Source organism: Buteo buteo, chromosome 4 (assembly GCF_964188355.1).
Source record: "Buteo buteo chromosome 4, bButBut1.hap1.1, whole genome shotgun sequence".
NCBI classification, from domain to species: Eukaryota; Metazoa; Chordata; class Aves; order Accipitriformes; family Accipitridae; genus Buteo; species Buteo buteo.
In genome coordinates, this window is record NC_134174.1 from 26663892 (window position 1) to 26690029 (window position 26138).

General features: G+C 69.0%; 3 protein-coding genes across 5 annotated transcripts; 2 read left to right on the forward strand and 1 right to left on the reverse strand.

Annotated features, from left to right (window-relative positions):
• Positions 1-179: 179 nt before the first annotated feature.
• Positions 180-6876, forward strand: COLGALT1 (collagen beta(1-O)galactosyltransferase 1). The gene is made up of 12 exons (XM_075025213.1): positions 180-524; positions 629-739; positions 1456-1573; positions 1674-1808; positions 2389-2593; positions 2915-3034; positions 3189-3265; positions 3525-3631; positions 3760-3892; positions 4763-4890; positions 4966-5172; positions 6577-6876. Exons 1-12 carry the CDS (start codon positions 280-282, stop codon positions 6842-6844), a joined length of 1854 nt encoding a protein of 617 aa, XP_074881314.1. The 5' UTR covers positions 180-279; the 3' UTR covers positions 6845-6876.
• Positions 6877-6992: 116 nt separating this feature from the next.
• PRKCSH (PRKCSH beta subunit of glucosidase II) lies at positions 6993-12918 on the reverse strand. Its single transcript, XM_075025214.1, has 16 exons — positions 12775-12918; positions 12569-12685; positions 12387-12482; positions 11726-11783; positions 11468-11585; positions 10666-10795; positions 10238-10322; positions 10070-10148; positions 9876-9962; positions 9560-9697; positions 9381-9471; positions 9008-9077; positions 8616-8705; positions 8036-8110; positions 7840-7939; positions 6993-7472 (listed from the first exon to the last, which is right to left on the reverse strand). The coding sequence occupies exons 1-16, from the start codon at positions 12863-12865 to the stop codon at positions 7338-7340; spliced, it is 1560 nt and encodes a 519-aa protein (XP_074881315.1). The 5' UTR covers positions 12866-12918; the 3' UTR covers positions 6993-7337.
• Positions 12919-13815: 897 nt separating this feature from the next.
• EPOR (erythropoietin receptor) lies at positions 13816-26064 on the forward strand. 3 transcript variants are annotated; one of them, XM_075025215.1, is made up of 19 exons: positions 13816-13927; positions 14011-14081; positions 14154-14231; positions 14922-15059; positions 15150-15248; positions 15746-15880; positions 16431-16508; positions 16685-16828; positions 17580-17725; positions 18253-18409; positions 18808-19042; positions 19186-19255; positions 21429-21558; positions 22211-22385; positions 22616-22767; positions 23388-23541; positions 23958-24045; positions 24151-24238; positions 24603-26064. In XM_075025215.1, exons 1-19 carry the CDS (start codon positions 13879-13881, stop codon positions 25029-25031), a joined length of 2616 nt encoding a protein of 871 aa, XP_074881316.1. In that variant the 5' UTR covers positions 13816-13878; the 3' UTR covers positions 25032-26064. The 3 variants fall into 3 exon arrangements, with proteins under 3 accessions (XP_074881316.1, XP_074881317.1, XP_074881318.1); XM_075025216.1 differs by having other exon boundaries at positions 18364-18409; positions 18890-19042; positions 22211-22389; XM_075025217.1 differs by lacking the exons at positions 13816-13927; positions 14011-14081; positions 14154-14231; positions 14922-15059; positions 15150-15248 and having other exon boundaries at positions 15360-15880; positions 18890-19042.
• Positions 26065-26138: the final 74 nt, after the last annotated feature.

Here is a 26138-nt window from a genome sequence, read left to right on the forward strand (position 1 = left end):
CGGAATGGAGGAGAAGGGGGAGGTGGGGGAGAGGGACGGATGTGGGGGAGTGGAGGGAGAGGGAGATGGGGCAGAGATGTGGGGCAGAAGGGGGTGAAATGGGGTAGAGGAGGGGGAGATGGGGCGGCAGGGGGCGGCTTAGCCGCGGGATGGCGCGCCGAGAGGGGGCGTGGCGCGCCAAAAGGAGGCGTGTCCTCCCCGCTGGCGCCGGCGGGGAGGGGGCGTGTCGTGCCGGCGGAGGGGGCGGGGCCTGGCGGGGCGGGGCGGGGTCTGCCCAGGATGGCGGCGGCGCGGCCGGTCCCTCCGCGGCTGCTGCTGCCGCTGCTGGTGCTGGCGGCGGGGCCGGGATCGGGCCCCCTGCACGTCCACGCGTATTTCCCCGAGGAGCGGTGGAATCCCGAATCGGGCCTGAGACCCCCCCGGGTGACGATCGCGGTGCTGGCGAGGAACGCGGCCCACGCCCTGCCCGCCGCGCTGGGAGCGCTGGAGCGGCTGCGGCACCCCAAGGAGCGGACGGCGCTCTGGTGGGCGAGACACGCGTGGGGGGGGGGGCGGGTGTTTTAGGGGGGGGGGAGCCGGGGGACTGATGGTGGCGGCGGGGTGTGTGTGTGCGCCGTTGTCCGCGCAGGGTGGCGGTGGATCACAGCGTGGACAACACGACGGCCGTGCTGCGGGAGTGGCTGGGGGCGGTGCGGGGGCTCTACCACCGCGTGGAGTGGCGGCCCATGGAGGAGCCGAGGTGAGGGGGGGGCGATGGGAGCCGGGGGGGGGACACCGAGGGACGGGGGGGACCGGGAGGGGTGGGGGAAGGTGGCCACGGGGGAGCCCCGTGGGCTGCGGGAGTCTGGGCTTGGGGGGGGGGTGTCCCTGGGGGTGCCTAAGTTTTTGAGGGGGGGTCCCTGTGGGTGCCTAAGTTTTGGGGGGGGGGGTCCCTGTGGGTGCCCAAGTTCAGGGGGGATCCCTGGGGGTCCCCAAGTTAGGGGGGGTCCCCAGGTTTGGGGGGGTCCCCATGGGCTGTGGGTGTCCAGGTTTTGGGGGGGTCCCTATGGGTTGTAAGTGCCCAAGTTCGGGGGAGTCCCTGTGGGTCCCCAAGTTTGGGGGGGGGTGCCTGTGGTGGGTGCCTAAGTTTGGGGGGGGGTTCCTGTGGGTTGTAGGTGCCCAAGTTTTGGGGGGGAGCTGCTATGGGTGCCCAGGTTTGGGGGGGTGTGTCTCTGTGGGCTGTGAGTGTCCAGTTTTGGGGGGGGTCCCTAGGGGTTGTAAGTGCCCAGGTTTGGGGAGGTGTCCCTGTGGGTGCCCAGGTTTGAGGGGAGTCCCACGGGCTGTGACTGCCCAAGTTCGGGGGGGTGTCCCCTGTGGGTGCCGGGTCTCAGGGGGTCCCCGTGGAGCGGGTGGGTGGGTGCAGGGGCTGGGGGGGTCTCTCAGGGCAGGAGGGCAGCGCGGACCCCCCCGCCCCAGGTGGTACCCCGACGAGGAGGGCCCCAAGCACTGGTCCCCCTCCCGCTACGAGCACGTGATGAAACTGCGTCAAGCGGCACTGGAGTCTGCCCGCGCCAACTGGGCCGACTACCTGCTGGTAAGGGGGTCCCGGCACGCGGGGTGGGGGGGCCACAGCTCCACGACGACGGTTTCAGGGGCTGACGGCGCCGGTCGGGCGTCTTGGTGCCGTTGGGCAGTTCCTGGATGCCGACAACGTCCTGATCAACCCCGACACCCTGGGGCTGCTGATGGCGGAGAACAAGACGGTGGTGGCTCCCATGTTGGACTCGCGCGCCGCCTACTCCAACTTCTGGTGCGGGATGACGGCACAGGTGAGGGCCGGGTCCTCTGGGTGCTGGGTTCTCCAGGTTCTCTGGGTGCTGAGTCCCCTGGGTGCCATGTTCTCCAGGTCCTCTGGGTGCCGGCTCCTCTGGGTGCTGGGTTCTCCAGGTCCTCTGGGTGCTGGGTTCTCTGGGCACAGCGTCCCTTGGGTGCCATGTCCCTTGGGCACTGGGTGCTGCATCTCCTGGGCACTGGATCCCCTGGGTGCCAGGTTCTCTGGGTGCCGGGTTCTCTGGGCACTGCATACCTTGGGTGCTGGGTTCTCCAGGTCCCCTGGGTGCTGGGTCCTCTGGGTGCTGGGTTCTCCAGGTCCCCTGGGTGCCACATGCCCTGGGCACTGGGTGCTGAGTCCTCTGAGTGCTGGGTTCCCCAGGTCCTTTGGGTTCCAGGTTCCCTGGGCACTGCGTCCCTTGGGTACCACGTTCTCTGGGCACTGGTTGCTCCACATCCCCTGGGTGGCATGTCCGCGGGGTTTGGGGTAGGAGCTCTGGTCCCCCGGGTGCTGCGTTCTCCCATCCTGCCGCTCCCCGGGGCCGAGCCGAGCCCCCAGGCGGTTCCTGCCTCCGCCAGGGTTACTACAGGCGGACACCGGCCTACCTGCCGATCCGAAAGCGGGAGCGCCGGGGCTGCTTCGCGGTGCCCATGGTGCACTCCACCTTCCTGGTGGACCTGCGGAAGGAGGCCTCGCGGGCACTCGCCTTCTACCCGCCCCACCCCGACTACACCTGGGCCTTCGACGACATCATTGTCTTTGCTTTCTCCTGCCGGCAGGCGGGTGAGGAGCCGGGGGGGTGGCATTGGCCTTGGCTTTGGGCTGGCATTGGATTTGGGTTGGTGTTGGCTTTGGGCTGGCGTTGGCTTTGGGCTGGCGTTGGCTTTGGGCTGGCCTTGGCTTTGGGCTGGCGTTGGCTTTGGGTTGGCATTGATGTTGGCTTTGAGCTGGCGTTGGCTTTGGGCTGGTGCTGGCTTTGGCTTTGGGTTAACTTCGGCTTTGGGTTGGCTTTGGCTTTGGGCTGGCTTTGGCTTGGCGTTGGCCTTGGCTTTGGGCTGGTGTTGGCTTTGGCTTAACTTTGACTCCGTCCCGGTGTAATTTCAGAAGTCCAGATGTTCGTCTGTAACCGGGAGGTGTACGGGTTCCTGCCGGTGCCGCTGCGGTCGCACAGCACCTTGCGGGACGAGGCGGAGAGCTTCCTGCACGTCCAGCTGGAGATCATGGGTGAGCAGCGAGGGCCAGGCCTCACTCCCAGTGCCTCCATGCCTGGATCCAGTGGTTTATCCCAACTTGGCTCCGGCTGTGGCCCACCCTGGCTCCTGGGAGGCTCCGGCAGGAGCTGGGTGAGCCGGGTTTCTCCTTCCTTTCTCCCCCGCAGTGAAGCACCCGCCGGCGGAGCCGTCCCCGCACGTCTGGGTCCCCCCCAAGGTCCCCGACAAGATGGGCTTTGATGAGGTGAGCGCCGTCCCCCAGCTGAGGCTGCCTGCGCTGCTGGGTGGGATTTGGAGGATCCCCCCCCTTCTCTTCTGGTTTTTGGGGGTCGTCGTTCCCCTCCCTTCAGGATTTTGGGGGATTCCCCCCACCTTTCTGGATTTTGGGTGGTTTCCCCCTTCTCTTCTGGCTTTGGGTCCTGTGTCGTTCCCCCCATCATCTGGATTTTGGGGTGGTTTTTTTTCCTCTTCTCTGAATTTGGGGTATTTTCCTTCCTTTTCAGGTTTTCATGATTAACCTGCAGCGGCGGGCGGACCGCCGGGAGCGGATGCTGCGGACGCTCTACGAGCAGGAGATCGCCTGCAAGCTGGTGGAGGCGGTGGATGGCAAGTGAGTCCAAAAATCCCGGAGGGTCCGGGAAGGTGGGGAAGTGGTGCCTGGTTGACCCTGGAGCCACTCTCCTGGCCGGGGCGGAGCGCTTGGGATTTTCCTTCAGGATTGAGCCGGTTGCTTTGCAGAGCCATGAACAGCTCCGAGGTGGAAGCGCTGGGCATTCGGATGCTGCCGGGGTACAAGGACCCCTACCACGGGCGGCCGCTCACCAAGGGGGAGCTGGGCTGCTTCCTCAGCCACTACCGCGTCTGGCAGGAGGTGAGGGGCTGCTGGGGGGGGCTGGAACGGATGCGGTCTGGGGTGGGGGGGCCTGATCCCGACGGGAAGGAAGGGGTTGAGATCCTAATCCTGATGGGAAGGTGGCAGATGAGGCCTTAGTCCTGGCAGGAGCAAAGGGGGACGAGTTCCTGACCTTGATGGCAAGGAGAGGGACAAATCCCTAATTGCGATGGTAACGAAGTGGATAAATCCGTAATCCCAATGGGAATGCGTCCCTGATAGCAAGGAAAGGGAGAAATTCCTATTCCTGATGGTAATGAAGGGGATGAGTCCCTAATCCCAACAACAAGGAAAGGGAGAAATCCCTAATCCCACTGGGAAGGAAGGGGACGAGTCCCTAATTGCAATATCAAGGAGGAGGATGAGTCCCTAATCTTAATGAAAGAGATGAGTCCCTAATCCCAACAGTAAGAAAGCGGACAAATCTGTAATCCTGATGGGAAGGGAGGGGACAAATCCTGAATCCTGTGGGGAAGGACGGGGACAAATCCCTAATTCCATCGGGAAGGAAGGGGACGAGTCCCTAATCTTGATGGCAGAGAAGAAGACAGGTCCTTAGTCCTAACGGTAATGATGGGGATGAGTCCCTAATCCCAATTTCAAGGAAGGGGATGAGTCCCTAATCCCAAAGTGAAGGACTGGGACTAATCCCAAGGGGAAGGATGGGGACAAGTCCCTGATCCCAAGGGGACAACAGGCCCAGCCTGCTGTCACGCAGCGGGAGAAGGTGTCGGAGGTGGCTGGTGCCGACGCTGCTCCTGCCGGGCACTGCTTCGGCGCCGGAGCTGCTCCTGTCCCTCCGGCCTCGCGGGAGAACCAGGAGGATTTCCCTGTTCTGTTAAATCCCAGATCGTGGCGAGGGGGCTGGAGAAGTCGGTGGTGTTCGAGGACGACCTGCGCTTTGAGATCTTCTTCAAGCGACGCCTGATGAACCTGATGCACGACCTGGAGGCGGCCGGGCTGACCTGGGACCTCATGTGAGCCTTGTTGCTAATTACCCCGGACTGGGAACCGACTCGTCGCCGTTAACGAAGGCGCCGTCTCTCCCGCAGTTACATCGGAAGGAAGCGGATGCAGGTGGAACGTCCGGAGAAATCGGTGCCGCGGGTGAGGAACCTGGTGGAAGCGGATTATTCCTACTGGACTTTGGGTTACGTCCTTTCGCTGCGGGGCGCTCGCAAGCTGCTGGCGGCCGAGCCGCTGGGCAAGATGTTGCCCGTCGACGAGTTCCTGCCCGTCATGTTCGACAAACACCCGCTGTGAGTCCGGCGGGGGGCGGTGGGGGGGGACGGAATTGGGTGCCCGGGTCGGGGGGAGAGCGTCTGTGTGCCGGCGGGGATGGAGGGGTTTCCCTGCGGAGCCTGTTTCTTGTCCCTTTGGGGATGTTGCTCTTGTCCCCGGGGATCCATTTCCCCCTCGGAGGGGGCTCTTGTCCCTTGGGAGACACTTTTCTTGTCCCTTTGGCTCTGTTTCCCCTTGGAGACAGTTTCATGTCCCTTTGGATCCATTTCCCCCTCAGAGCCAGTTCCTCGTCCCTTGGGAACCACTTTTTGTGTCCCTCAGGATCCATTCCCCCTTGGGAGCCATTTTCCGTGTCCTCTCGGGGCTGTTTCCCTGCGGTGATGGTCCCTTGGGAGCTGTTTTCCTCAGATCTGTTTCCCTCAGAGCATTTTCCTTGTCCCTTCAGCTCTGTTTCCCCTCAGAGACAGTTTTGTGTCCTGTGGGAGATGGTTTCATGGCCCTTTGGATCCATTTCCCCCTCGGAGCCAGTTCCTCGTCCCTTGGGAACCACTTTTCGTGTCCCTCAGGATCCATTTCCCCTCGGAGACAGTTTCTTGTTCCTTTGGATCCATTTCCCTGGGAGCCAAGTCCTTGTCCCTTTGGAGACGCTTCCCTTGGAGATACTTTTCTTGTCCCTCGGGATCCATTCCCCATCGGAGGCCATTTCTTGTCCCTTGGGAACCATTTTCCATGTCCTCTCGGGGCTGTCTCCCCACGGTGACAGTTCCTTGTCTCTTTGGAACTGGTTTCTTGTCCCTTGGGAGCTGTTTTCCTCAGATCTGTTTCCCTCGGAGCGTTTTTCTTGTCCCTTCAGCTCCGTTTCCCCTTGGAGACAGCTTTGTGTCCTGTGGGATATGGTTTCACATCCCTTTGGATCCATTTCCCTCTCGGAGCTGGTTCCTTGTCCCTTAGGAACCACTTTTCTTGTCCCCTTGGCTCCATTTCCCCTTGGAGACAGTTTCTTATTCCTCGGGATCCATTTTCCCCTGGTCACAGTTCCTTGTCCCTTGGGAGCAGTTTCGCTCAGAGCGATTTTCTTGTCCCTTCAGTCCCCTCGAAGACAAGTTTTGTGTCCTGTGGGAGATGGTTTCACGTCCCTTTGGATCCATTTCCCCCCTCGGATCCAGTTCCTCATCCCTTGGGAACCACTTTTCTTGTCTCTCAGGATCCGGTTTCTTGTCCCTTTGCCGTCGCTTCCCTCGGCGCCATTTTCTCATCGTCCCAAATCCCACCGGCATCCCGGGACCTCCCCTCCCTGTTCCTCAGGACTGTTTCTCTTTCAAAAAAATCCCTTTGCATTCTGCCGGGAAAAACCCTTTTCCTGTTTTGTTTTTTTTTTTTTTTTCCCCCACTCCTGACCTTTCCTCTCTCCTCCCTACCAGCGCCGACTACACCAAACATTTTACCAAGCGGGATTTGGTGGCGTTTTCGGCAGAGCCGCTGCTGGTGTTTCCCACCCACTACACGGGGGAGGAGGGTTACGTCAGCGACACCGAGACCTCGGTGGTGTGGGACGACGAGGCCACCCTCACCGACTGGGACCGCGCCAAGTCCCAGAAGATGAAGGAGCAGCAGGAGCTGCGGCGGGAGGCCCAGAATTCCGACGTGCTCCAGTCCCCGCTCGACAGCACGGCGCGGGACGAGCTATGACCCGGTGCGGGGGGTGGGGGGTGGGCGGGGGTATGGATATCGCTTTTAAATTCTATTTTTATTTTTATTTCTCGGTTTGGAGAGTGATGGAAGCGGACACCCCCCCCCCCCGCCCCGCCTTCCCACTATGGGGAGGAACCAGTTATTATCACCTGTGGCCCCCCCACCCCTGGCTCAGTCACAGTGTTATCCTGTGTGCCCCCCCCATAAAGGTCCTGGCAGGGGGGTTGTGGTCCCTTGAGGTCCTGGCAGCTCCCACAGGGCTCTGGGTGAGGGAAACTGAGGCAGGGACCACGCTCTCAGCCCCCCCCACCCCGCCGGGGACAGGATCAGCAGGGATTGTCCCCCTGAGGGAACGGTCCCCCCCCCACTGGGGAAACGGGCACACAGCCAGGACACTGCGGCCACGCGAGGGGAGTCCTCGTGCGAGCTGAGGGGTTCCCCGTGCGAGGCGGGGGAGGGGAGGTGTGCGTGTGGACGGCGGTACCCAGGGTCAGAGCTCGTCGTGGTCCTCGTGCGAGGGGGGCGTGCGACACGCCGCGGGTGTCACCAGCTCCATCAGGTACTCGCAGCGGCTGGGCTCCGTGGTGGCTGTCACCGCCGTCTCCGTCCCGCAGGACAGCTTCACCTGCGCTGGGGCTCAGTGGGGGGCCAGGGACACCCCCCCAACCTTGGGGACACGGGGCACCCCCCGGAATGGGGGAACCCAGGGACAGGAACAGCCCAGGAGGCTGGGGACACCCCAGGGGACCCCAAGGGGACAAGGACCCCACCCCAGGGGACCTGGGGCACCCCAAAGGGACAGAGACACCCCCAGGGGATGAGGACACCCCCTTGGGGGCTGGGGGAACCCAGAGCACCCAGGGACGGGGACACCTCAAGGGGACATGGGGCACCCTTGGGGACGGGGACACGCCCCCTAAGGGGCTGGGGACACCCGGGGGGGACACACAGGGGATGTGGGGACACCCCGGGGGACATGGGGACAGCCTCACCGTGGTGGCCCGGTTGGGGCCCTGCCAGCAGCCCGTCCCGTGCTCATACTTCATGGCACTGAAGCGATCGTGCTCGGGGCCGGCCCAGGTGCCCCATGTCCTGTGGGGGGGGGGGGACATGGACACGGGGGAACACGTGAAGGGGGGGACAGGGGCCACTGCCAGGGTCCCTGGGGGTCCCCGAGGGTCCCCTTACCCCAGGTTGGTCTCGGCGCCGCCGTGTTTGGGTTTCTGGGAGACGCGTTTGAAGGGGCAGAGGCGGTAGATGTACCTGGGGACGGGGAGCACAGTGATGGAAGGGACACGGGGGGGACCCCAACTCCCCCGTGTCTCCCAGAACCACCCCCCACATTCCCCATACCTGGCTTCCCCCGTGTCCCCTGTACCCAGCCCCAGTGTCCCCACAGCCGGTCCCCAGTGCCCCCCAGCACCCCCACATCCCCGGAGACCCCCTCTGTGTCCCCAGACCTGGTCCCCCATAACCCCCCTCCAACTCCCCTCCCCAGCCCCCCCGATGTCCCTTCTGTGTCCCCCCCAGCCCCTCCCCAGCTTGCCCCCCAGCTGTCCCCCATACCCAGCCCTCCGTGACCCCCCTGTCCCCTATAACCCCCCCAGTCAGTCCCTCTCTCCTGTCCCCTGTAACCCCCCTCATGACCCCCCCCATCCCCCTGATGTCCCCCCTACCTGGCTCCCCAAGACCTCCCCCCATTCCCTCTCCCTGACCCCCCCCTTCCCATCCCCCCAGCACCCCCCCATGTCCCCCAGCCCCCCCTTACTCGCTGGTGCCCAGCTCGTAGCACTGGTTGTACAGGTAGGAGAACTCGCCCTGGGGGCCGAAGTCGAAGGCCAGCTCCTGTTCCAGGGCCCTGGCGGGATGGGGGGGGTCAGGGCGGGGGGGACACGACAGAGACACCCCCAGACCCCCCCCCCAGACCCCACTCCCACCGCCCTCAGCCCTGGGGGAAACTGAGGCACATGGCACAAAGGGAGACACACAGGTATTCAGGGTACTAACCCCCCACCCTGAGGGTTTTTTTGCAGTATTCCCTCCCCAGGAGGGTTTTTGGGGTGTCCCCCCCCATCCCAGTGGGAGGGGACAGAGGTGGTTTTTGGGGTATTGTCCCCCCCAAAGAGGGGGGCTCAGGGGGGTACCAGGCCCCCGCCCTACCTGATGGACTCCTCAGCCTCCTTGAGGGCTCGTTCGGCCTCTTCCAGCTCCTCGCGGGCCTGCTGGGCAGCTGGGGGGGCACAGAGGGGTTGTGGGGGGGCATGGAGGGGTTGTGGGGGGGCCCCCCAGACAGGGAGGTGGCCCCCCAAACAGGGATCAGCCCCGGACCCCCACCAGGGGGGGCAGAGAGGGGTCAGCCCCCCCCTCCAACAACACAGAGACACCCCCCCTTCCTCCCAGCATTCATACCCCCCCAAAACCCTAACACTCCCCCCAAGAAACCCCCTTTCCCCCACAGGACTGCCCCCCCATATACACCCTGATCCCCCTGAGACCCTCAAACCTCCCAGGGACCCCCCAAACCCCCCCATACCATCAATCAGGGCCTGAGTGGCAGCATCGAAGGGGGGTGCCGGCGGGGGCTCCTCAGGACCCTTCTCCTCAGGGTGCTGCGGGGGGGGCACCTGGGGGGACAGTGGGGTCAGAAGGGGGGGCCCCAACCCCCCCATAGCAAGGGGGGGGGCCCCCAGCAGCACCCTGTGGCCCCCCCACCTTCAGCTCTTCCTCGGGGCCTTCACCGTCATCTTCTTCCTCTTCTTCTTCAGCCTCTTCTTCCTCCTCCTCCTCCTCCTCGGGGGGAGTCTCCTCGAGGGGGGGCTCGGGGGGGGGCGGGGGGGGCTCGGCTTGGCCCTGCACATGGTGGGGGGGCGGGGGGTGGATCAGGCTCTGTCCCTCAGCCCCGTGCCTCAGTTTCCCCACACCAACTTCACGTAGCACCTACCCAAACGTGGGAGACAGCAAGGCTTCCCCCCCTGCCAAAACCCTGGAGCCCCCCCCCAAAAGCCTAGGGACCCCCCCCCAGACCCACCTGGGGCCGGTAGTGGTGCTTGATGGTGGCCCAGAGACGGTCACGAAAGGCGGCGGCATCCACCGGCGCCGGGTCCCCCAGCAGCGCCTGGGGTGGGGGGGGACACGGGGAGTGTGTGGGGGGGTGTCACCTTCCTGGACGCCTGGGTCCCCCCAGGCCCTGGGGGGGGGATCCGGGGGCGGGGGGGGTCCCACCTGGGCCTCCTCCTCCGAAACGGTGCCGTCCCCGTCAGTGTCCAGCTCAGGGCGGGCGCGCAGCTCCGCCGCCGTCACCCTGGGGAGGGGTCGCAGGGTGAGGGGGGGTCCTGGGTGCTGCACCCCCCCGCCTGGAGACCCTCCCCTGTGCCCCCCCCCGCAACTCACCACCCGTCCCCATCGGTGTCCAGCTCGGCGAAGGCCTCGTCCGCCCGCGCTGCCTCCTGTGCTGCCGCCGCCGCCGCGCGCTGCTCTGCTGGGAGAGACGCTGTTTTTGGGGGGGGGGACGACACCCAGGTGTCCGGGGGACCCCCACACCCACCCATGGGACCCAGGCGTCCCAGAGACCCCCTCACCCCCACCCATGGGGATCCAGGTGCCCAGGAGACCCCCACCTACGGGGATCCAGGCGCCCAGGAGACCCCCACCCATGGGGACTCAGGCATCTGGGGGACCCCCTCATCCCCACCCATGGGACCCAGGCGTCCCAGAGACCCCCCCTCACCCCCACCCATGGGTCCCAGGTGTCCCGGAGACCCCCCTCACCCCCACCCATGGGTCCCAGGCCCCCCCCCCGGCCCCCAGGGGGTCCGTACCCTCCCAGCGTCGCTGATGCTCCTCCTTGGCCGCCCGCTCGGGCCCCTCGGCCGCCTCCTTGGCCGCCCGCAGGGTCCCCACGCGCTGCTCCAGCCCCCGCCGTGTCTCCTGCAGCCCCCCCAGCCGCCCCTGCCAGAGGGGTCAGCACCCCGGGACCCCCAAAACCCCTCCTGCCCCCCCAAACCCACCGCTTCCCAGCCCAGGACCCCCCACGCGCCCCCCAAAACCCCCCACATACCCCCTGTACGTTCCCCAGGACCCCCTGTGTCCCGTGTGCGACTCCTACGTGTTCCATGTCCCCTCTGAGACACCCATGTGCCCCCCCACATCCCTCAGGACCCCCTATACCGCCATGGGACCCCCACGTGCCCCCCAGAACCCCTATGTCCCCCAAACGCCCCCTAAGACCCCCCTACATCCCCCATGGGACCCCCACGTGCCCCCCATGCCCCCCCCACCCCCCCAGGACCTCTGCGCAACTCCCACACACCATGTGGGCCCCCCCCACCGTCTCCTCAGCTCCCTCACATACCCCCCACACCCCGAGGGGCCCCCCCATACCCTCATGGGACCCCCACCTGCCCCCCCAAGAACTCCTATGTCCCCCACATGCCCCCTAATAACTCCTATGCCCCCCACATGCCCCCCCCAGCACCCCCTCCATCCCTCAGGTGACCCCCACACATCTCCCAGCTCCCCTACACCCCCCATACTCCCCCCCAAGACCCCTGTGTGACTCCTACACACCACATGGGCCCCCCCATGTGTCCCGTGTGTCCCCCCCCCCCCCCCGCCAGGTACCTGCTTTTCCAAGCGCCCGGCAGCTGCCTCCTGCACCAGCTGCTGTTTGATGCGGAATCCCTCGCGTGCCACCTCCGCCCGGCGCTGCAGGGCTTCCCGCTCCCGCCGTCCCAGCTCCCTGCGGGCACCAGCACAGGGAGGGTGGGCACGGGGTGGGGGGGAGGGCACCCCATCATGCAGACACCCCCCCATGCAGCTGAGACCTTTCTCCCCCCCCGCTGCCCCCCCCCAGTTCTTCCCAGTTGCTCCCAGTCTCACTTGCAGGTGTTCTCGCAGGCGGCTCCGCTGTCGTACTCGTCGGTGGCGTCGCAGCAGTCTGGGGGGGTGGGTGGGGGGGTGTTCAGCACCCTGGGGACCCCCAGAACCCCCCCCCAAGGACCCCAACACCTCTCAGAAACACCCAAGAGCCCCCCTCTCCACCCTCTAAGACCCCCAACCCCCCCCCAGGGACCCCATCACCTCCTAGAGACACCCAAGAGCCCCCCCAGGAGCCCCCTGAAAGAAAGCCCCACACCCAAGAGCCCCCCCCAGGACCTCCCCTCTCTACCCTCTGGGACCCCCAGAACCACCCCTGGGACCCCAACACCTCTCAGACACACCCAAGAGCCCCCCCCGGGACCCCCCACCCTCTGGGACCCCTAGAAACCCCCTCTGGGACCCCAACACCTCTCAGAGACACCCAAGAGCCCCCCTGAGACCCCCCAAAACTCCCCTGGGACCCCTCCACCTCTCTCCGAGGCCCCTCAGGCACCTTCCTGCCCCCTCTCTCAACCACAGAGAGCTTTGGGGGGGGCCCAATTCCCCTTCCAGGAGCCTGAGACCCCACTCAGTGACACCCCAGGGATGCCCTGACCCCCTCCACGGGGACACCCGTGTGTCCCCCACCCCCCCCAAAGCCCCCCCACAGACCCCGACCCACCGCAGACACCGTCATTGACATGGGCTGAAGGGATGTTCTGGGGCCGGTACCCGGCGTTGGTGCAGTGGAAGCGGCCATTGGGACACGCCGCCGTCCCTGGGGGGGAGTGGGGGGGCCGTCAGGACACCTGGGTCCCCCGGGGAGGTGTCCCCGGTGTTCGGGGGTGCGGGGAGAGGGCTGACCGGGCTCATCGGAGCCGTCACGACAGTCGCAATAGTCATCGTTGACCCAGGCGAAGGCGATGGTGGCGGAACCGTCCAGACAAGTGAATGGCTTCGAGGCCTCGTAGAAGTGGTGGTCTGGGGGGGGACGGACACACACGGACGTATATAGGGGGTGGTCTGGGGGGGCCCGGATGCCGGGGTCACCCCCCCAACCCGTCACTCACTGGAGAGGGAGACGCCGCGGGGCCGTGTCACCTCCACGGTGCCCGGCAGCACCGGCACCAGCACCGGCACCAGCAGCAGCAGCGGCAGCATGGTGGGACGGCGGGGGGGGGGGGGGGCGGAGCTGGGGGCTCGGGTCAGCCCTCCTGCCCCCCCCCCCCCGCCCCTATAGAGCTCCCCTATAAAAGCCTGCCACGCCCCCTCAGAGCTCTTCCCACCCCAGGGCTTCTTATGTCCCTGTGGACCCCCCCATAAGCCCCCCAGGGAGCCCTACAGCCCCCCCGGGCCACTACAGACCCCCTACAAATGCCCCAGCCCCCCCATAGGCCCCCTCGCCCCCCAGAGCCCCCCGAGCTGCCCCCCTGGAGCTCCCTATACCCCCCAGGACCCTCTATAGACCCCCCAGGACCCCCTATATGCCTCCCAGGGCCTCCTATGCGCCCCCAGACTCCCCCAGATTACCCAAGCCCCCGTTTACACTCCCCCGGCACCCCCTAGAGAAGCCCACAAGCCCCCCTCTAGGCTCCCCAGACCCCCTATACACACCCCAGGCCCCCTTGCACGCCCTCACGACCCCCTGTAGGCCCCCCCCGTCCCCTATAGGCCCCTCCCAGACGCCTTGTATCCCCCCAACCCCCTCTATGTGCCCTCCCGCTCCCCTATAGACCCCCCCGGTACCGCGGGAGCCGTCCGCGCGCAGTCCGTACAGGGTCCACACGGCGGAACCGGAAGCGGGTGAGGAGGAACTTCCGGCCGTCGGCGCCATCTTGGGTGTGGCAGCCTCGCCGGCCTCCCTCCCCTCCTGTCCCGCCGCCATCTTAGGTGTGGCGGTCTCCCCTGTCGCCGCCACCTTGAGTGTGGCGGCTTCCCCCGACTCTCCCCTCCCGTCGCCATCTTGAGTGTGGCAGCGCGGGCCAATGGGCGCCCGCGCGTCCGGTTGCCACAGCGACGGGGTGGGCGGGGCCGGGCGCGCGGAGCGGCCGGAGCCGGGGCGGCACGTGCGTGCGGGGCTGGGGGGTCCCGGGGGGGGGGAAGGAGGGGGTTGGAGCCCCCCTGACCCCCCCCAGGCACCGGGAGCTGCTCCGGGACACCCGCTCCGTTCCGCCATGGCCGCCCCCCGGCCGCCGCCGCCCCGGGGCAAGAGCCAGGACGCAGGTACCGGGGTGTGTGGCCAGGGGGGTCCCGGAGGGGTCCGTGTGGGTGCGGGGGGGTCGCTGACACCCTGTGCCCCCCCCCAGAGCCCCCCCCAGGCCGGGGGCTGCGGGCCCAGCACCGGCGGCTGCAGCGGGACCTGGCGCAGGCCCTGGCGGTGAGGAAGGGGCGGGACGGGGGGGCGTGACCCGGGCGTGACCCCGGCGTGACCCCCGGCGTGACCCCGCAGGGGGAGGAGGTGACTCTGCTGGAGCTGCTGCGGCGCCGCCCCGAGGGCCGGGGGCTGCTGCGCCTGCGCGACCCCGGGGTGCGCGGGGGTCAGGGGTCACCGGGGGGTCACCGGGGGGTCATCGGGGGGTCATCGGGGTCGGGGGGGTCAGAGGGGAGCTGGGGGGCATTTGGGGGGGTCAAGGGGTCATTGGGGGGTTGGGGGATTAGGGGGGGCTTCGGGGGTCACAGGGGGTCAGGGGGGATTTGGGGTCACAGGGGGTCATGGCACAGCTTGGGAGGTCATGGGGGGTCAGGGGGTCAGAAGGGACTGGGGGGTCATGGGGGATTTGGGGGTCACGGGGGTCATGGTGCAGCTTGGGGGGTCACAGTGAGGTCAGGGGGAATCGGGGGGATTTGGGGGTCAAGGGGTCATGGTGCAGTTTGGGGGGCTCACAGGCGGTCAGATGGGACTTGGGGGTCACGGGGTGGTCAGGGGCGATTTGGGGGGTCACAGGGGTCATGGCGCAGCTTGGGAGGTCACGGGGAGGTCATGGGGTCAGAAGGGACTTGGAGCTCATGGGGAGTCAGAGGTGATTTGGGGGTCACAGGGGTCATGGCGCAGCTTGGGAGGTCACAGGGAGGTCATGGGGGGTCAGAGGGGATTTGGGGGTCACGGTGGGTCATGGCGCAGCTCGGGGGGGTCATAGGGACTTGGGGGGGATTTGGGGGGGTCAGGGGGTGGCGAGGCGGGCTGGGCCTGCCGGGTGACCCCCCCCGCCCCCCCCAGCGGGCGCGGGCGCTGCTCTGCCGCCGCCTCTGGGGGCAGCGACGCCGCCTGGATGCGCTGGGCCCCCCCCCGGCCCCGGGGCGGGCCCCCCCTGATCCCCCCCCGCGCCCCCCTGCCACCCCCCCGGCCACCGACCAGGTGGGTGCCCCGCCCCGCCCCTGCCCCACAGATCCCTGTGGGAGGTTTTTGGGGGGGGGGCACCCACGTATCCCCCCCATGTCCCCGCAGGTGGGGAGGCTGCGGGGGGGGCTGGGGCGGCTGCGGCTGCGGGTGGAGGAGGCCGAGCGGCTGACGGGGCTCTACCGCTGCCTGGGGGCACATCTCCAGGTACCCGCGACCCACAGCGTGACCCACACCGCGCCCCACACCGCACCCCCACTGCACTCCACGCTGCACCCCACACCTCTGCCGCACACCGTGCCCCACACTGCACCCCACACCTCTGCCCCAAACCGCACCCCACACCTCTGCCCCATACCTGTGCCCCACACCGCACCCCACACTGCACCCCTCACTGTGCCCCGCACTGCGCCCCGCACCTCTGCCCCACACCCACATGGGGACGGGACCGGGAAGGGGCGTGGGCTTTGTCACCCCCGGGTGCGGGTCCCATGGGTGCTGGGTCCCACCGGTGGGGGGGTCCCAAGGGTGGGAGCCCTACGGGTGCCGGGCCCTACGGGTGTCATTCCCCCCGGGTGGGGGTGTCCTGTGGGTGCTGGGCCCCACGGGTGTGACTCCCCCCGGGTGGGGGTGTCCTGGGGTGGTGGTGGGGGGGGGTCCCGGTGGGGGTCCCGGCCCCCCGCTCCAGCCGCACCGTGGGGCAGGAGGAGGCCGGGACCGCCCGGAGCCGCCTGGAGCTGCTGGAGGCCGAGCTGGGCCGGCGGCGGCGGCAGCTGCAGGACCTGCGGGCCAGCGGGCCCCGGCCGGGGGGGCACCGGAGGGGGCCAGGCCGGGAACGGGTACGGGGGGGGGGGCGGGCAGGGAGCAAGCCGGGTGTCTGTGGGGCACAGCGGGTCCCTATGGGGCGGGCTGGGTGCCCGTGGGGCAGGTGGCGTTCCCGTGGGGCAGGGTAGGTGGCCGTGGGGTAGGGTGGGCTCCCGTGGGGCAGGTCGGGCTCCTGTGGGGCAGGTCGGGTTCCCGTGGGGCTGGGTGGGTGGCCGTGGGGTAGGGTGGGCTCCCGTGGGGCAGGTCGGGCTCCTGTGGGGCAGGTCGGGTTCCCGTGGGGCTGGGTGGGTGGCCGTGGGGTAGGGTGGGCTCCCGTGGGGCAGGTCGGGCTCCTGTGGGGCAGGTCGGGTTCCCGTGGGGCTGGGTGGGTGGCCATGGGGCAGGGTGGGCTCCCGTAGGGCAGGGTGTGTGGCCGTGGGGCAGGGCAGGTTCCCATGGGGCAGGGTGGGCTCCCGTGGGGCAGGGTGGGTGGCCGAGGGGCAGGTTTGGTTCCCGTGGGGCAGAGTGGGTGGCCGTGGAGCAGACCGGCTGCCCACCCCCCAGCACCCATGGGTGCCCCCGCAGGAGGTGGGGGCCCGGCGGGCGCAGGGGGCTCGGCCACGGGCACTGGAGCAGGAGCGGGGCCTGGAGCCGCCAGAGCCGGTATGGGGGGGTCAGGGATTGGGGCGGGGGGGGGGGCTCGGGGGGGGTCTGGGGGGCCGGGAGGAGTTGGGGGGCAGGGGGCTCCTGGGGGGCTGGGAGGGACACCTGGGAGGCACATGGGGGGGGCCCAGGGGGGGCCCTGTCCCCATGACGTACCTGCCCCCCTCTCCCCCCAGCCCGCCCCCCCCCCGGAGTCCCCGGAGCCGGAGGAGGGGCCGGAGGGGGCCCCCCCCAGCCCCCCTCCCCCGCCACCCCCCCAGGCCCCAGCGGAGCCCCCCAGCTGCCTCCGCGTGTCCCCCCCGGCCAGCGCCAGCCCCCAGGTGAGGACCCAGGCGGCCGGGCCCCCCGCCGTGTCCCCAGAGATGGGGGGTCCCCATGCCCCATGCCTGGGCATGGCCCCATGGCCCCCCCACAGCCCCATGGCAGGCTGGGGGCAGCAGGCGGCCTGGCTGGTCCCCACGTCCCCGTGTCCCCATGTCACATGCTGGTGTCCCTGTGTTCCCATGCCCCACACCAGCATCCCCACGTCCCCACGTCTCTACATCCCCATGTCCCCACGCCAGTGTCCCCACGTCCCTGTGTCCCCATGCCCCACGCCGGTGTCCCCGCGTCTCCATGTCTCCATGTCCCCATGCCGCCATGTCCCCACATCCCCATGCCAGTGTCCCCACGTCCCCATGTCCCCACGTCCCCACATCCCCACGCCAGTGTCCCCCATGCCGATGTCCCCGCATCCCTGTGTCCCCACCTGCCCGTATCCCCATGCCGCCGTGTCCCCACATCCCAATGCCTGTGTTCCCACGCCCCCATGTCCCCACCTGCCCACATCCCCATGTCCCTGTGTCCCCATGCCGCCATGTCCCCACATTCCCACACTGGTGTCCCCACGTCCCCACACCCCCTGTGTCCCCACACTGGTGTCCCCATGCCCCACGCTGGCGTCCCCACATCTCCGCGTCCCCACGCCGCCATGTCCCCACATCCCCACATCCCCACGCTGATGTCCCCATGTGCCTGCGTCCCCACATCCCCACACCAGTGTCCCCATGCCCCACGCCGGTGTCCCCGCAGCGGGCAGCCCGGCGGGCGGTGGGCCAGGAGCTGGCGGCGCTGGCGCGGGGGAACGCGCTGGCCCTGGGGCGGCTGCGGGCCGAAGCGGCGGCGCTGGGCGAGCGGCTGCAGCACCTGCGCTACGGCGGGGAGGGCCGGCGGGCAGGGTCAGCTGGGGGGGGGGACGCCGGGGTCCCCTGTGGGTGGGATGCCTGGGTGCCCTGGGGGTGGGACGCCGGGGTCCCCTGGGTGGGACACCGGGGCTCTTGGGGGCTCGGGACGTTTGGGTCCCTGTGGGTGGGACGCCTGGCTTCCGTGGGTCCTGGACACCTGGGTCCCCAGGGGGTGGGACACTGGGGTCCCCGGGGAGTGGGACACCGGGGTCCCCGTGGGTCCTGGACACCTGGGTCCCCAGGGGGTGGGACACTGGGGTCCCTTGGGTGCCAGACACCTGGGTTCCCATGGGTGGGACCCCTGGGTGCCTTAGGGTTGGGACACTGGCATCCCTGGACACTTGGGTCCCCACGGGTGGGACATCTGGGTGCCCTGGGGGTGGGATGCCGGGGTCCCTGGGGCTCTGGACGCTTGGGTGCCCATGGATGGGACCCCTGGGTGCTGGGGTTCCCTGGAGGGAAGGGAGCAGGGGGGTTATGTGGGTCCCGGAGGTGGGGGTCCTACTGATGGTGGGCGTCAGGGCGCGGCGGCGGGCAGAGGAGCTGCGGCAGCAGCTGGGGCAGGAGCAGCGGCGGCGGGAGGACGCCCGCCGGGACCTGGCCGGGGTGACGAGGGCCCTGGTCACCGCCAGCACCGGGGTCCAGCACCTGGCCGGGCGCCTGCGGCACGTGGCCCTGGTGAGCCGGGGGACGGGAGGTGGGGGGCTTGGGGGGGCAAGGACGTGTGGGGCAGGACACATGGATGGCCGTGGGGCAGGAGGCTCTGGGGCAGGAGGCCTGGGTCACCCTGGGGCAGGAGGTGTGGGTCCTTGGGGGTAAGGAGGCATGGGGCCCTCGGGGGCAGGATGCTTGCATCCCGATGGGGCAGTACACCTGGGTCCCTGTGGGGCAAGAGACCGGAGTGCTGGGGGGGCAGGACATGTGGGTCGCCATGGGGCAGGATGCCTAGGACCCGGGGGGGGCAGAGGGCCGTGGGGCAGGATGCCTGTGTCCCCATGGGGCAGCACACCTATGTCCCTGTGGGGGAGGACACCTGGTTCCCTGTGGGGCAAGTTGCCTGGGTTGCTGTGGGGCAGGAGGCCGTGGGGCAGGAGGCCCAGGTCACCATGGGGCAGGAGGCGGTGGGTGGCTGCGTCTGTGCCTCAGTCTCCCCGGCAGGAGGACGAGGGGGGGCAGCCGCCACCCCCCCCGGGGGACCCCCAGGCGCTGCCCCAGCTGCTGGCGCAGACCCGGGCCCGGCTGGCAGCGCTGCAGGGGGGGCTGCGGGGGCACCCCCGGGCCCAGCGCCCCCCCGCCAGCGCCCCACACCAGGTGGGCACTGAGGGGAGGGGAGCTGGGGGGGCCCTGAGCCCATCTGGGGGGACCTGAGGTGGTTGGGGGGGGCCCTGACCCCATCTGGGGGGGCCCTGGACCCATCTGGGGGGGCCCTGACCCATTTTGGGGTCCCTCCCCAGCTGGAGGCCCTGCTGCAGCGCAGCCACCTCAACACCGAGGACTTCCCGGCCCTGCCCCCCAGCTCCGACGGTATTGGGGGGGTCTTTGGAGGGGGCTGGGGGTGTGGGGAGGGTTATGGGGGGCTGGGGGGGGCTATGGGGAGGCTGGGGTATCATGGGGGGCCATGGGGGGGGGCTATAGGGGCCGGGGGGGTCTGTGGGCTGCAGGTGCTATGGGGCAGCCGTGGGGCTGATGGTGGGTCCCCGCAGAGGAAGGAGCCGCCACCCCCGCTGGGGCCCCCCCATCCCGCGCCACCATCAAGCGCCAGTCACGGCTGATCCTGGAGGGGCGGCGGGGGGGAAGGGGGGGAAGGGGGCCCCCCCCTTGACCCCCGTGCCCCCCAGTTACTCCCAGTATCCCTCAATGTCCCTCCCATACCCACCCCATTGCTCCCAGTATCCCCTAGTGCTCCCCCAGTGCCCCCCAGTTGCTCCCAGTATCCCCTGGAGCTCCCCTGTACCCTTCCAGTTGCTCCCAGTATCCCCTAATACCTCTCCAGTGCCTCTCAGAGCCCCCCAGTACCACCTAGTGCCCCCCAGTTGCTCCCAGTATTCCTCAGTGCCCCCCTGTACCCTCTCAGTTACTCCCAGTATCACCCAGTGCCCCCCAGCTGCTCCCGATGCTCCCGCAGGGCCCCCCAGTTGCTCCCGGTATCCCCTAGTACCCCACCAGTTGCTCCCAGTATCCCTCAGTGTCCCTTCTGTCCCCCCCCCAGTTGCTCCCAGTACCCCCAGTGCCTCCTGTGGCCCATTAAAGTCCCCCTTCCCCCACCCTCGCCTGGTCTCTGGGGGTCGCGGGGGGGGTGTGTGTGTGTGGGCCCCGTTCGGACCCAGGCGCCGGCCCCCCCCCGTTCCCCCCCGGGGCCCTTATCTGCCCCCCCAGACCGGGGGGGCTGGCGCTGTGCCAGGGCCCCGCCCCGGGGGGGGGGGCGGGCCGGGCCTTATCAGCGCGGGGAGGCGGGGGGGACAGCAGCACCCAGAGCAGCACCTACCCACCCACGCACCCACCCACGCACCCGCCATGCCGGGCCCCGGGGTGCTGCTGGCCGTGGGGGGGCTCCTGGCCTGCGCCTGGGGGGAGCCGGGGGGGGCCGGGGACTTCGAGGTGGAAGGTAGGGGGGCGGGGGAGCGGGGGGGGGGCGTTGGGGTGGGGGGCGGCATGAGTCCTTGTGCAAACCTTCGTGCAACAGTCCTTCGTGCAACCCCCCCTCCCGTGCAAGACCCCGTGCAACCCCCCCCTTGTGCAAACCCCCGGTGCAACCCCCTGTGCAAATCACCCCCCCCGTGCGACCCCTCCGTGCAAAGCCCTTGTGCAATCCCCCCGTGCAAATCAGCCCTCGTGCACACCCCCAATGCAGCACCCCCGCGCAAACTCCCCCCGTGCAAACCCCCCATGCAACCACCCCCGTACAACCCCTGCCCTTGCAAACCCCTCGTGTAAACCCTTGTGCAGCCCCTCCGGTGCACCCCCCCATGCAAACTCCCCTCGTGCAGACCTCCCACGCAAACCCTCGTGCAACGTCCACTCATGCAATCCTCCCCATGCAACCCCCCCGTGCAAACCCTCGTGCAACCCCCCTGTACACCCCCCATTGTGCAATCCCCCTCGTGCAACCCCCCCGTACAAACTCCCCGTGCAATCCTCTCATGCAAACTCCCCCCGTACAACCCCCCCTTGTGCAAACCCCTGTGCAAATCACCCCCTCGTGCAACCCCCCCCCGTACAAACTCCCCTCATGCAACCCCCTGGTGCAATTCCTCCCCCCCAGTGCAATCCCCCTTGTGCAGTCCCCCCTCGTGCAAACTTCCCCCTGTGCAAACCCCTTGTGCGATTCCCCCCAACCCCCCTCGTGCAATTCCCCCGTACAAACCCCCCGTGCACCCCCCCCGTACGACCCCCCTGTGCAAACTCTGCCCCGTACAACCCCTCTTGTGCAAACTCCCTCTCATGCAACCCCCTGTGCAGACTCCCCCTGTGCAATCCCCCCTTGTGCAAACCCCTCGTGCAAAGCCCCGGTGCAAACCCCCTGTGCAAACTCCCCCCGTACACCTCCCTGTACACCCCCCTTGTGCAAACCCTCGTGCAATCCCCCTTGTGCAAACTCCCCCCCTCGTGCAACCCCCCGTCCAAACTCCCCCGTCGTGGAAACTCCCCTCGTGCCACGGCCGTGCCCCCCTGACGGCGATGCGGTGCCCCCCCCCAGCGGAGGTGCTGCTGGCGGAGGAGCCGCGGGACCCCAAGTGCTTCTCGCGGCGGCTGCTCGACCTGACGTGCTTCTGGGAGAGCGCGGCCCCCCCCGACCCCCGGCCCTTCCGCCTCCAGTACCGCCTCGAGTGCGTGACCTGCGAACCCGCGACCCCGACCCGCCCCGGCGCCCCCACGCCCTCTGACCTTCGCCCCCCGCCCTTCGCCCCGGGTGCCCCTGACCCCAATACTCCCTGACCCCGACCTTCGCCCCGGGTGCCCCCGACCCTGGTGCCCCTGAGCCCGCCCTTGACCCCGGGTACCCCCCAACCATGGTGCCCCCTGCCCTTTGCCCCAGGTACTCCCAACCCTGGTGCCCCCTGACCCCTGCCCTTTGCCCCCGGTGCCCCCTGGCCCCAGTGCCCTCTGCCCTTTTCCCATGACCCCCAAGTGCCCCTTAACCCTGGTGCCCCCTGCCCTTTGCCCCCGGTGCCCCTAACCCTGTTGCCCCCTGCCCTTCAACCCTGGTGTCCCGACCCCAATACTCCCTGACTCCTGCCCCTTTGCCCCCAGGTGCCCCCTGCCCCCTGCCCTTTGTCCCCTGGTGCCCCCTGACCCGAACACTCCCTAACCCCTGCCCTTTGCCCCCCATGCCCCCCTGACTGCAGTGCCCTCTGCCCCCTTCCCACGACCCCCAGCGCCCCTTAACCCCGGTGCCCCCTGACCCCCGCCCCCAGGCAGGAGCCCCGGCAGGGCTGTCCCCTTGCCCCCTGACCCCTGACCCCCGACCCCTGACTCCAGGCAGGAGCCGTGGCAGGGCTGCGCGCTGTCGGCCGCCCGCACGCGCAGGAACCGCTCGCGCTTCTGGTGCTCCCTGCCCCCCGCCGCCGCCATCCTCTTCACCCCCCTGGAGCTGCGGGTGCTGCCGCCCCCCCCCGGACCCCCCCTGCACCACCGCACCCTCTACATCGACCAAGTCGGTACGGGGGGGGGACACACGGCGGGTTTGGGGGGGATGGGGGGGGGTTGAGGGGGATGGGGGAGGCCTGGGGATGGGGGGGCACAGCAGGTTTGGGGGGTCAGGAGGAGCTGGGGGGGGCAGATACTGGGCCCCCCCAATGGCAGGGGACTCGGGGGGCCCAGACGCGGCAGGGTCCCCAGGCACCCCCTCACGCCGGTGTCTGTGTCCGTGTCCCCCCCCCGCAGTGCTGCTGGGCCCCCCCGAGAACGTGTCGGTGGGGCCGGGGGGGGCGCGGGGGCAGCTCTGTGTGCGCTGGCAGCCCCCCCCCAGCCCCTACCTGGAGTCCAGCCTGGCCTACGAGCTGGCCCTGCACGCCCCGGGGCTGCCCCCCCGCACGGTGGGTATGGGGGGAGCCCCCCCCGGGGAAAGGAGCCCTGGGCATCCAGCGGCTTCGGGGGAGGCCCCAGGCGGGGCTGGTGCCTGTCAGGAGGGATCCAAGGGGGGGAATTCAGTGGGCCCCGGGGGGATGGGGGGGATCCACTGGGTCTCTATGGGATCGGGGGGAGGTCCTGGGGGGGGTCAGGTGGGTCCTTGGGGGTCAGGTGGGTCCCAGTGGATGGGGTGGGTCCTGGGGGGGGCTCAGGTAGGTCCTGGGGGGGTCACGTGGGTCCTGGGGGGTCAGGTGGGTCCTGGGGGGAGGGTCAGGTGGATGGGTTGGGTCCTGGGTGGGCTCAGGTAGGTCCTGGGGGGGGTCAAGTGGGTCCTGGGTGGGCTCAGGTAGGCCCGGGGGGGGGGGTCAAGTGGGTCCTGAGGGGGTCAGGTGGGTCCTGGGGGGGTCAGGTGGGTCCCAGTGGGTCAGGAGGGCCCCAAGGGGGGGTGTCGGGTGGGTCCCAGGGGACGGGGTGACTCCCAGGGTGCCCCCCTCTCTGCCTGCCGAGGCCCCAGCCCCCCCAGTGCCGGGTTGGGGGGTCGCTGGGAGACCCCTGCGCCCCCCCCGGCGCTGACGCCCGTCCCCAGGTGGGGGTGGGGGCCGGCCGGCGGGAGCAGCGGGTGGGGGCCCTGCGGGGCAGCACCCACTACAGCGTGAGGGCCCGCGCCCGCCCCGACGGCCTCAGCTACAGCGGCTACTGGAGCCCCTGGTCCCAGCCGGCCACCGCCGTCACCCCCCCCGGTGAGCGGGGACACGGGGGGGGGGGGACGGGGGGGATGTGGGGGGACTTGGGGGGACAGGGGGGGATGTGGGGGCATGGGGAGGGGGGCTTGGGAGGGACAGGGAGGGAGAGTGGGACTTGGGGACACGGGGACAGGGGGCTTGGGGGGCACAGGTGTTACCCCCCAGGTGAGTGGGGGGACATGGGGGGGGACTTGGGGGGACAGGGGAGGATTGGGGGGCATGGGGGGGCAGCTGTCACCCCCTGAGTGGGGACACGGGGAGACACAGGGGACGTGGGGAGATGGGGGGGGACACGACACAGACCTCATCCCCTTGGTGGAGGGGGGGGCCGGGGACACACACCGGGCTCTGTGTGTGTCCCCCCTGCAGAGGGGCTGGGGGGGGTCCCCGACACTGACCCCCTCTGTCCCCAGACGTGGACCCGGTGACGCTGGGGCTGTCCTGCCTGCTGGCCCTGCTGCTCCTCGGCCTGGGGCTGCTCGGCCTCCTGGGCCACCGCAGGTACGGGGGGGGGGCCTGGGGGGGGTGGATGGGACTGGCCTGGGCCTCGCACGAGGCCTCGCATGAGGCCTTGCACGAGGCCTTGCACGAGGGCTGTGCCCGCAGGCTGCTGCAGGAGAAGCTGTGGCCGCCGGTGCCTGGCCCTGAGCGGGAGTTCGAGGGGCTCTTCAGCGCCTACGGGGGCAACTTCCAGGTGGGGGGGGCCCTGGGGTGGGGGGGTGTTATTGTAGGCCCTACAGTAATGGTGGGTGGGGACGGGGGGGCTGCAGTGAGAGGGGCTGGGGGTTCGGGGGGGTTAGGGTGGGCCCGTCACTAATTAGGGGGGGCTTGGGGTGTTTGGGGGGGTTTAACGGGGGGGGGCAGGTGTGTTATTGTAGGTCCTACCCCAGTGGGAGGGGTCTGGGGGGGTCCAGCCCCAATGGGAGGGCATCTGTCAGGGGGGTGGGGGGGTTCACCTTAAAGAGGGGGTGTCATTACCCCAAAGGGGGGTGTTTGGGGGTGCCTGGGAAGGTGTCCCCCTCCGAGGGGTGCCTGACCCCGTGTGTCTTCCCCCCCAGCTCTGGCTGTGCCAGGGGGTGGGGGCTCCCTGGGCCCCCCCCGGGGCTGGCACCGACATGGAGGAGCTGCCCAGCACTGTGGAGGAGGTGGGGCCCCCCCCGGGCAAGGGTCCCCCGCCAGAGGAGCCACCCCCCGCCGCCGCCCCCCCTGCCGGCCCCTCGCCCGCCTCCAGCTTCGAGTACACCCTCTTCGACCCCGGCTCGGCCCTGCTTTGCCCCCGGGCGCCCCCCCGCCACCCCTCCACCCCGAGGGACCCCCCCGACAGCCCCCCGCCCCACGGGCCCTACGCCAACGTGGCCCCCCAGAAAGGGGCCCCCCCCGATGTCCCCAAATGGGCCGCCCCCCCTGACGGCAGCACCCCTGGCGACGGGGACACCCCTGGCCTGGGCCCCCCTGCCCTGTCTCCCCCCTACGTGCTCTGCTCCTAATGGGGGGGAAGGGGGACCGGGGCCAGGGACACCCCCGCGGCAGGGACAGGGGAGCGCGGGGAGGGGATGTGGGACACCCTGACGGAGGGCGCACGTCACTGATGTCACTCGGAGACACCGTGATGTCATGACGGAGGGGCGGCGGCACATGGACACGCCCTGACGCCACGATGGAGAGGACACGTCGTGCTGATGTCACACGGAGACGCTGTGACACCGTGACAGAGGGGACGCGTCACATGGAGACACCGCGATAGCAGGATGGAGGGGATGCGTCACACGGACAACCCTGTGACACGAGGACGCAGAGGGGACGCGCCACACAAGACACACTGCGACACCCCCAGGGAGGGGACACGTCACGCCGATGTCACGCGGAGATGCTGCGACATCACGACAGAGGGGACGCGGGACGTGGAGGTGCTGTGCCATCACGATGAAGGGGACATGTCACACTGATGTCACACGAACACCATACGACACCGAGACAGAGGGGACGTGTCGCTCTGGCATCACACGGAGATGCAGCCACATCGTAATGGAGGTGACACATCACGCCGGTGTCACACGGACACCCTGTGAGACGAGGGCGCAGAGGGGATCCGTTGCCTTGTGACACAGAGGGGACACGTCGTACAGACAGGCTGCGACACCCCGGTGGAGGGGACACATCACCCTGATGTCACATGGACACCCCCGTGACATCACCACGGAGGGGACGCATCACCACGGGACACGAATGCCTGGGGACACGCGGAGACAGAGGGGACGCCGCAATGAGAAGGTGCAGAGGGGATGCATCGCCTGCATCCCGCTTGTGCCGTGTCGCATGGACACATGGAGGACACACGGACGCTTGGCAACACACACGCAGGCGGAGGGGACGCGCTGTGTGGGGACTGTCCCCACAGCTGGTGTGTCCTGTGGGGGGGAAGGACATGGGACAGCCTGTCCCCCGGCGGGGGCACTGAATTTTCTTTGCTTTGGGTTTTTTTTTAATGCCTTTTTTTACAATAAAGCAGCCTTGGGCTCAGCTGGATGCCTGGGTCCCTCGGGTGGGGGGGGTGGCGGGGCACTCTGCCGGGGCGCCTGGGTCCTGCGCCAGCT